Source organism: Oratosquilla oratoria, chromosome 20, assembly GCF_046742065.1.
Source record: "Oratosquilla oratoria isolate Oo_2021 chromosome 20, ASM4674206v1, whole genome shotgun sequence".
NCBI lineage: Eukaryota > Metazoa > Arthropoda > Malacostraca > Stomatopoda > Squillidae > Oratosquilla > Oratosquilla oratoria.
The window spans coordinates 53,003,979-53,013,976 of NC_134796.1; the positions used below are offsets into that span (position 1 = coordinate 53,003,979).

At 38.2% G+C, this 9,998-nt stretch overlaps 1 protein-coding gene across 1 annotated transcript in view; it reads left to right on the forward strand.

Moving 5' to 3' along the window:
- The first annotated feature begins 6,591 nt into the window (after positions 1-6,591).
- Positions 6,592-9,998, forward strand: part of LOC143036306 (uncharacterized) — a 23,067-nt gene continuing 19,660 nt past the window's right edge. The window contains exon 1 of the mRNA XM_076203554.1: positions 6,592-6,722. Coding sequence (XP_076059669.1) covers positions 6,592-6,722 — 131 coding nt within the window. The remainder of the gene's footprint in view (positions 6,723-9,998) is intronic.

A 9,998-nucleotide genomic window follows, 5' to 3' on the forward strand; every position in this document is an offset into this window, starting at 1 on the left:
CACCATAGATATCAACAACAGCACTGCTACCACCAAGTCGTCCCTTCCATTTCATTCAAGGTGTTGAACATTTGCACCTCAATCGTCATTTCCTTGTCACCGACTTTCCGTTCTACTTGATGTTTAGTTATTCGTTTATCTGTTAATCCATTTATTACCTGTGTATTTATTTGTTTATTTATTTTATCTGTATTTGTTTATTTGATTAATTATTTACCTATCAGTTTATTTGTTTATCTATCTATGTATATATTTATTTCCTATGTGTATTTATATTTATCTTTTTTAATTTTCACCGACCTTTCGAAATCTGCCCATCCAGGCACCTTTGTGTTCCTGTCTTTTACAAGACAACAAAAACGAAAGGAAAAATATGTGGAGGAGGAAGAGAAGAAGGAGAAGGGGGGGGGGTTAAAACGAAGAGGGTGAGGAAAACAAGGAAGAGGAAGAGATAGTGTAGGAGGAGGAGGAGTAGAAAGAGGGGTAAGACGATAAGGAAAAAGGGGAAGACTAGAAAAGGAAGAGGAAGATGAGGAGGAAGAGGAAGAGTTAGTGAAGGGCAGTGGTCGGCAACCTGCGATTCTTTGAGGCCACTTGTGTCGCCCCAGAACCTTCTTACAAAATAATTATTCCGTTAAAACGAAAATGTCATATGCTGTTCTGCCTGATGCCGCAAGGCGATTTTACTCAGCCGAGGGACAAAACTGGGTCGATCGGTGATTCATTTGGAAGGGTTATCGCCCTGTCATCTGGTAGAGGAATCTATGCCTTGCAAGATTTGATAAATGAACAAACACACACACACGCACGCACGCACACACACACACACACACATACCCATTCACACACACACACATATCAATTCACACACACACACATACCAATTCACACACACACACACACACACATCACTGTCACAACTAATATTTTAGTATAGCAAGGGATCTACATTATTTCTTATTTCCTTGCGGTTCTCCTTAAATCCTATATAAGAAAAACAGGAGAAGATGGACATAGCGATGTGGTCGGAGAAAGAACTTTGTGGGGTCGGCTGCTGGGCACCTAACATAAGAGTCCGGAGACTAAAGCCGCTTGTTTAAAGAATCGGAGGCCAAAGGCGCTTAATCCCCATCGTGGCTGATAAGGGTGACGTCACAGAGAGGCCGCTATCACGTGATTTATGTCGAGCTACGGGTAGGGGACTGGGAGAGAGGAGAGGTCACCCCGCCGACGACTCTCCGTGACGTCACTAATGGTATTCGAAGGCGAGACGCCTCAGCTGCGCAGAGGGGCGATTGTTGGTTGTGCGCGGAGGCAAGAATGGATTTTTTTTTTTTTTTTTTTTTTTTTAAACGGGTCCCTTTCCCCTTACTTTGGATCCTTTCCCTAACTTCGGAACCATTGCACTAACCTAATCTAATACAACCTAACATAGTCTGAACTAACATAGATTAACCTAATCTAACTTAACGTAGCCTAATCTAATCTAACTTAACCTAGCCTATCCTAATCTAACTTAACCTAGCCTATCCTAATCTAACTTAACCTAGCTTAACCTAATCTAACTTAACCGAGCCTAACCTAATCTAACTTAACCTAGCCTAACTTAATCTAACTTAACCTAGCCTAACCTAATCTAACTTAACCTAGCCTAACCTAATCTAACTTAACCTAGCCTAACCTAATCTAACTTAACCTAGCCTAACCTAATCTAACTTAACCTAGCCTAACCTAATCTAACTTAACCTAGCCTAACATAATCTAACTTAACCTAGCCTAACCTAATCTAACTTAACCTGGCCTAACCTAATCTAACTTAACCTAGCCTAACCTAATCTAACTTAACCTAGCCTAACCTAATCTAATTTAACCTAGCCTAACCTAATCTAACTTAACCTAGCCTAACCTAATCTAACTTAACCTAGCCTAACCTAATCTAATTTAACCTAGCCTAACCTAATCTAACTTAACCTAGCCTAACATAATCTAACTTAACCTAGCCTAGCCTAATCTAAACCAATCTAAATGAATATAATCTACAGTAACTTAACTGAGCCAAACCTAATCATAACTAACCTAATCTAACCTAACCTAGCCTAACAGAGTGTAAACTTATCAAAACTACCCTAATCTAACTTAACCTAGCCAAATCTAATCTGAAGTAACCTGGCCTAACCTAATCTGAATTACCCAAACTAACATAATTTAACTTAACCTAACCTAATCTAATCTGAACTAAACTCAAATAACCTAACCTAGCCAAACCTAACCTAATCTAACCTAACCTAATCTAATCTAATCTAACCTAGCCGAACCTAATTTGAACTAATCTAAACTAGCCTAACCTAATCTAATCTGAACTAAACTAAAATAATCTAACCTAGCCTAATCTAATCTAACCTCGCCGAACCTAATTTGAACTAATCTAAACTAGCCTAACCTAACTTAACCTAACCTAATTTGAAAAAACCTAACCTAACCTAACCTAACCTAACTTTCGTTGACATGCTGCAAAAAAGAAAGAAAGAAAACAAAAAGAAAGAAAACAAAGGAAAAAAAAAGTAAAAATATCGTAGGGGTGGCGGGGAAACATGACGTCACTCGAAGAGTGCAGTGGGAAGAAGGAGTCCAGAGGAAAAGACTCTTCAGGAACTCACTCGGGGGCACCCACTCAGGTGTTGCGTGGCACTGGACCTTTGGGCCACAAAGCTTCTGGAAGGACGGAAGCTGGACGGAAATTCTCCGCATTCTTGGACCTCCTACTCCCGCCACTGTTGCATACTCCTCACACCTCTTCCTTTCCTTCTTGTGTTGTGGGTTCTCATTATCTTCTTCCTCCTCCCACTCCCTCGGCTCCCCCTCCTCCCCTCAATCCTTTGGGCTGTCCTCCTTCTCCTCTTCCTCTTCTCTCCCTCCTCTTGCTCCTTTTTTTTTTCTCTCTCTCTCTTCCTCTCCCCATCCTCCTCTCACTCCTTTGGCTCCTTCCCCCCTTCCTCTTCCTCTTCCCTTCCTCCTCTTGCTCCCCTTTTTTGGGGGCTTCTCTTTCTCTTCTTCCTTCTCCCACTCCCTCTGCTCCTCCTCCTCTTCTTTCTACTTCTTTACTCTCTACTCATTTTTCTTTGTTCCTATCTATCCTTCTTCTTTGCCTTCTTATTCTTCTTCTTCATCTTCACAGTCCTTATTTTTTCTCCTCCTCCTCTTCCTGTACCTACTCCTCTTTCTTCATCCTCTTCTTCCTCTTTTTCTTCATCTTCTTCATCTACTTTTTCTTTTCCTTCTTCTTCTTCTTCTTCTTCTTCGTATTAATTTTTTCTCACCGTTCTTCTTGGCTAACCACTTCCTGGACACAATCTCTTGCCCCATTGAGCGACGTGTCAGGTCACTTTCTTGGCTCCTGAGACTGTGACTTCACCAGAAGCTTTTAGTCGCTCGTATCTCTTAAGGAACCAGAGGGCGCACTGTTCGAGGCAACGATGTCGCAAGAGATCCCGAGAAGGGTCTTATTGCCATACTGTTATCAACATGTGTTGCTGAACTGAGACCCTCCCACTGTCTAGATGTAACGTTTGTAGACTTACAGAAATGATATCGTCAGTGTACCATTGCTGATAATATCTGTATTGTTATTTTTTTCTATTTATTATTATTAACAATAATGTGATATCGGTGTGGACCGTGACATTCTCACTGTCAAAATGCAGCGTTTGTAGTCTTACAAAAATGATATCGTCAGTGTAGTATTGCCGACAATGTTAATATTGTTAATGTTTTTGATCATTATTATCATAACAATAGTGTTCTCTTATGCACTAGCGATATCAGATTTATCATTCAATATTGATGAAAGTAAGAATTAATTATAACAGTCAAACATGCCACCAGGAGATCTTTTGGTTCAAAACAGGTACAGTTAATAAATAATGTGCACGTGAGAGTTGTATAATTGATTCACGTTTGATGGAATCACTGTCATCCATTTTGGTGCCTACTGACAAAGAAAACGTGAAAACAAACCGATTCCTCCACACCGTGGAACTGTCTTAGAACGAACCGAAACCACAGATTTCCTGAATTGTCGATGACACAGTCGTTCATGCGATAAATATATTAGGTATTTGCAAATTATATATATATATATATACATATATATATATATATATATATACACATATATATATACAGTATATGTATATATATATATACATATATACAGTATATATATATATATATACATATATATATATATATATATATACACATATATATGTATATGCTGGAGTAGACACCAGGAAAGACATCTAACGAAGTAGAGCGATTTCGTATATTTACATCTTCAGTACTAGTACAAAGAAATTACAATAGAAAGAAAGAAAAAACAGAAATATATGAGAAAACAAACCATGGTTAAGAAGAAACTCAGAGGTATATATAGATATATATTACAGGTGAAAAGTGTAATCACACATTTGTCAATCATGGTAAAACCACTGTTGGAGTAGAAAAGACTGGAAACGGGGAATCTATATATTTCGATTGCAAACTGCAATCCTCTTCATCTACTGAAGAGGATTGCAGCTTGCAATCGAAATATATAGATTCCCCGTTTCCAGTCTTTTCTACTCCAACAGTGGTTTTACCGTGATACATGTATATGCTGAAGTAGACACCAGGAAAGATATCTAACGAAATAGATCGATTTCGTATATTTACATCTTCAATACTAGTACAAAGAAACTACAACAGAAAGAAAAGACGCAGAAATATATGGGAGAACAAACCATGGTAAAGAGGAAACTCAGTGGTATATATACATGTATATGCTGAAGTAGACACTAGGAGAGATAACCAACGAAGCAGAGCGCTTTCTTTTGTTTACATCTTCAGTGCTAGTATAAAGAAAAACTAGCAGTAGAAAGAAAACGAAAATATATGAGAAAACAAGCCATGGTGAAGAGGAAATTCAGAGAGGTAGAACAGGTCCACATGTTTTTGCCGCCGTCCTGGTAATCAGCAAACAACTGGGGCAATTGGTCACAAATGGTATATATATATATATATATATATATATATATATATATATATTTTTTTTTTTTTTTTTTTTTTTTTTTTTTCAAATTTTTTTTTTTTTTTTTCTTTGCATTCTTTACTATCTAGTTTATACAGTTCTCGATGGAGGTTTACATTTATCTCCTTATTATATTTGATCAGACTGCATTCACTCAAATTTCTTTCTGTGATATTGTTGTTATATGTAATGACTTTAGCTTGACTGGGTGGAACAATTGCTCATGTGAATAAATATACCACTAAAATAGTGTCCCTCTCTAATGTATATCTTGTGTTGAATGATTCGTGTTTTGAGTATTTTATCAGTTTAAACAACATAAAACTGATTACATGATTTGCAAAGTATTTTGTGCTCACACCTTTTATAACACCTGAATTATAGACAATTAGAAACGCCTGATGTAGGTTAATTTGATTAGGATAGGTGTCGACATACAAGGGGGTTAGATAGACGAAACCATTACCAGAGTTAAGGAATAGGAAATCAATTAGAGGAAAGGTTCGCGCCTAATCGATCATAAGGCGTCATTCTAAAGCGGCCCATACACGATCAATTATATTGCGCAATTTCATTGTCAATACTCTGAATTGACCATTAGATTGACCGGTCAATTCAATTGTGTATGGGCGATATATCGCCCATACACGGTCAATTTAATTGTCAATTCAGAGTATTGACAATGAAATTGCGCAATATAATTGATCATGTATGGGCCGCTTAAGACGAGACTTCTTGACAAACAGGTCGGTTCTTTATTTATACTCCTCACCCAGAGGAAAAATGCACAATGTCGATATTTAGATACTGTTATTTAGTAGTCTAGTAATTTTGGTAGGGAACTGGTGAATTTAGTGATATTTACAAGTGTTTGAATCGTGATTCAAAAACGAGACTTCTTGACAGGCAGGCGACCGTATACACAATATAATATCACATAAACTATCACAATAGTTAGAGAAGGACATGTTAAGTTGTGGCCTCCGTCGCTTACCAGACGATAGGGACTTAAGTTCAGAAGGGTAGTTATTACTGATTTACGTATGGACTGTAGCTAGATTAAATTTCTACTTCGAGAACGGCCGGTGGATCATTAAGGCGTAGCGGCCCAATTCATTTGATTCACTTGATTAGATCCACTGAATTTGATTCACTTAACTTGATTTACTCATTTTAATCTATTATGCATCTTTTCTCGAGCTAAATATCTTATTTCTCGGTTACAAGCTACCACAAAGTCTTCTCCGAGTGTAATGCATCCTGTATGTTTAAATATGTATATTTATTTATCGTTATGCCATGTTTAAATATCGCAATATAATATTGGACTCCATTCCACTGCATATGTACTACTTTGCATAGATGTATGGTAAATCGCATCTAGAAACTATTTTCTTACTTGCCCAATTAATTGAAGATACCATTTTTTTTTATCTCTGGCCCAAGATCCATCGTCTGAAAAAAAAAAAAAAAAAAATCGCCAACACCATCTTTCGCTGATGACGTATATCAACGAATTGTCGACCATGACGGACTCAACACAAACGGAATGTCTCTCAGAGAGTGGTAATGAAAATTCGTCTCTTTCAGAATCGGTCGATCTCACCGGGCTTGAACTTCAGGATCTGGAGATCATGCCAGGGTCGCTAGGATATATGTTTGCTCCAGTTTAGACTGAACATGGTCATGGCGACGACCAAAACAAAGGAGAAAACGATGCGTTGTTGGCCAAATGGACGCACAGGATGCACACAACTTCGTGGTTCGTACCTTTTATTGTCTTTAATGTCCAAGGCTCTTTATTCAGTCTAGCAGAACCTCATGATTCAGTAAGACTTGGATAACGGTGACCCTGGCAACAGCATTTGTTTACATTCCTCTCATAGTGATACATACATCATGTAGGCCTAGCCTAGTGTGTACATCACGTAGTAGGCCTAGGCCTAAGGACATACATGTGCATAGCCATGAATATGATGAAGCTGTAGCATCAGAGTTGAGTCCAATCACATGTACTTGTACTTGGACTTACAGGTAAGTACAGATTTTCATGTATTTATACTTGGAGTTTAAAAATTCAATGGTACTTGTCCTACTTGTACTTAGACCCAAAGTACTTGAAACATATCAAGTGCACTCAATTACAAGTAAGTACATTGTATCTAAAAGCGATATACTGTATATATATTCTAGGGAACTTATGTAATGAAACTATTGGGTAAATCCGCTTATCTGTTATTGTTATAAAATTACTGGGTGTATTATTGATATAGAACAATTGACAATGTTTAATCCCGTAACACGTACTTATACATTCTGCACCAAATTTAGTTTCATTACTAATATGAGAAATATACGGATAGTCTTCTGCATTTACAGCAAAGGGAATATTACTTATTCAAGTTATTCATAAAGTATATGTTCTTCTGCAATTCTGTGAGAAAAGCAGTGATGTGCTAAAGGTAGAGCTTTCATTTACTTCTCTATATCGAATCCCACTTTCTGACAGTGTGCTCAGCAATGCATATAAACTAAACTACTAACTTTCGTGTTTTATGAATCTTTGACAGGAATTTATCATATCACATCAAGTATTTGTATTCATTTACAATATACTTGGACTTAGATACATAGCAAAATTACTGTACTTGTACTTGAAAAATATTCGGATACTTGAACTTGGAATTAAAAGCAATGGCAGCTTTGCAATTACACCCATCATACGTCATCAAGATGGCGACCACTGTTCCTAACTTTTGTAGCAGCCGACTAGTTTTGGTGAAATACAAATGCCGATAAAAACATAAGAAAATTCCAGGACGACGGAAAAATAAAGTTAATATATTTATTTAGGTATAATCTAAAAGACAATTAGAAAAATTGGGTTTGGAAATTGTGATGTGCTTATCCTTCAAAGCATCAAAATTATTATATATTTCAAATTTTTAATGAGTAGTTCTGGTCCCATCTCACGATCCCTTGACCTACGATGGCCCAAGTGAATTTTTCGCACCACCCGGCCGCGTGAGCCGCACAAGTGAGGAAACGCACGTGCAGTGTCAGCTATACATTCAATCCTGGTTAACTCAGTGGCCTAAGAACGGACGGGCCATGTCGGCTTCCACGATGAACACCTACACCTTAGCCGGCTTTTTAAGGAACACACGTGCAACACCAGCCATACATTCCATCCTGGTTAGACCAACGTCCTGGGAACGTATTGCCTCTGACTTCCCAGGCATCGATAATTTGCCTTGCGCCGACTAAGAGCACGGGTCATAATCTGACCCAGGTATATAAACTGAACAAAATCGTCGAAGAGGCAGATCGCCTTGGGGCACGACTTGAACCTCACAGTCATCTCCTTCGCCATCTACCTACCACTTCTCGTAACTAGAGCGAGCCATATTATTATTGGAACCCAACTTCGATACTATATACATATATACCAGTTTACTCCCGCAGTGTTTACTTTCCAGCTAAAATCCTGACACACATGAATAGCATGAAATGAATTAATACAATGTTACCAGGCAGGGTAGTTAGCATTGGGCTTGTATGCAGCACATAAGAACTGGCGGGTGAAATAAAGTCTTGATTAAAGGGAGAGAGGACGAGTCTTGGTTCTGGTTGCAAGAAGTTGCGCCAACGGAAAAAAAACGACAGGACCGTCTTGGTGTTTCGGAGCCAATGGGTAGTTTGGAAGCCAGATGCGTGATGACCTCTGCTAGTAGGGAATTCTTCTGGTTGCTGAGGAAGACTTCGGGGGTAGGTTGTCGGTTGGTGTTCCATAGTAGAGAAATAGCAAAGAGTGTGTGTATGTAGAGCCTTACTTAGCTTTCGTTTAGTCGTTGAGAAGATATCCAAAATAACATGCATGGCGAAGGCTTGCACTTCGCATGGTGATTGCCATACACGGGTTTCGGTACTTGGGGATAGCTGAGTGCAATCGAAGAGGTCCAAAGGACTTGTTTAGTTGAGTTGTCGTAACGACGATGTAGAGAAATTTTCCAATTATAGATTATAAACATATATAACATATGACATGACAATGAATGACAGGAAATATAAAATGTCCAAGCAAAAATTTTATTCACGCATGGGCGTGACAATATATATATGTATATATATATATATATATATATATATATATATATATATATATATATGTGTGTGTGTGTGTGTGTGTGTGTGTGTGTGTGTGTGTGTGTGTGTGTGTGTGTGTGTGTGTGTGTGTGTGTGTATGTGTGTGTGTGTGAGAGAGAGAGAGGCAGAGGGAAACACACAAGCAGAACAAGAGTTTATTCTTTAACTAGTTTCGCATTATGGTGCTTCTTCGGAAATAATGTTTACACTGTAGAAAAACTGGCATTAAACACAGGAAATATGTGGGTGTGGGTGTGAAAGGGTACAAGGATAGGTCAATTGGATTAAGTTCAAGGAAATTCTAAATCCTGCGGGCTGGAACTCCGTGGGGTGCTTCTGGTGATCTGATGTCCCGTCTTTTTTTATTCTCTTGCTGCGTGTAGTGCTGCTGATTTTGATAGTTTAATATCACCTGTTCTATTATTTGTGCATTTGTTGGTGGCTATATACAGAGCCTCTACAGATTTCCTTTATTTTTACAGAGTTTATTGTGCAGTATGCTTGTTTGTTCCTATTTTGGTAAATATCCTTTTTCGTCTACATAGTTCACGAGTGCGTTGGTGTTGGACATCGGCTCTATGTTCTTTTATTCTTATTGATAACCCCTTGTAAGTTTCTCCGATATTGGCACACTCACACCCTAAGCATGGAATTCTGTAAATTAAACTTTCGGTATTAATATGTTCTTTGGTTTAACGAGGTCACCAATTTTCTTACCTGCGTCACATGAGATGCGGATACCTGTGTGTCTGAGTTCTCTACTAAGTATGCAGGGCAAGTCAGAAGT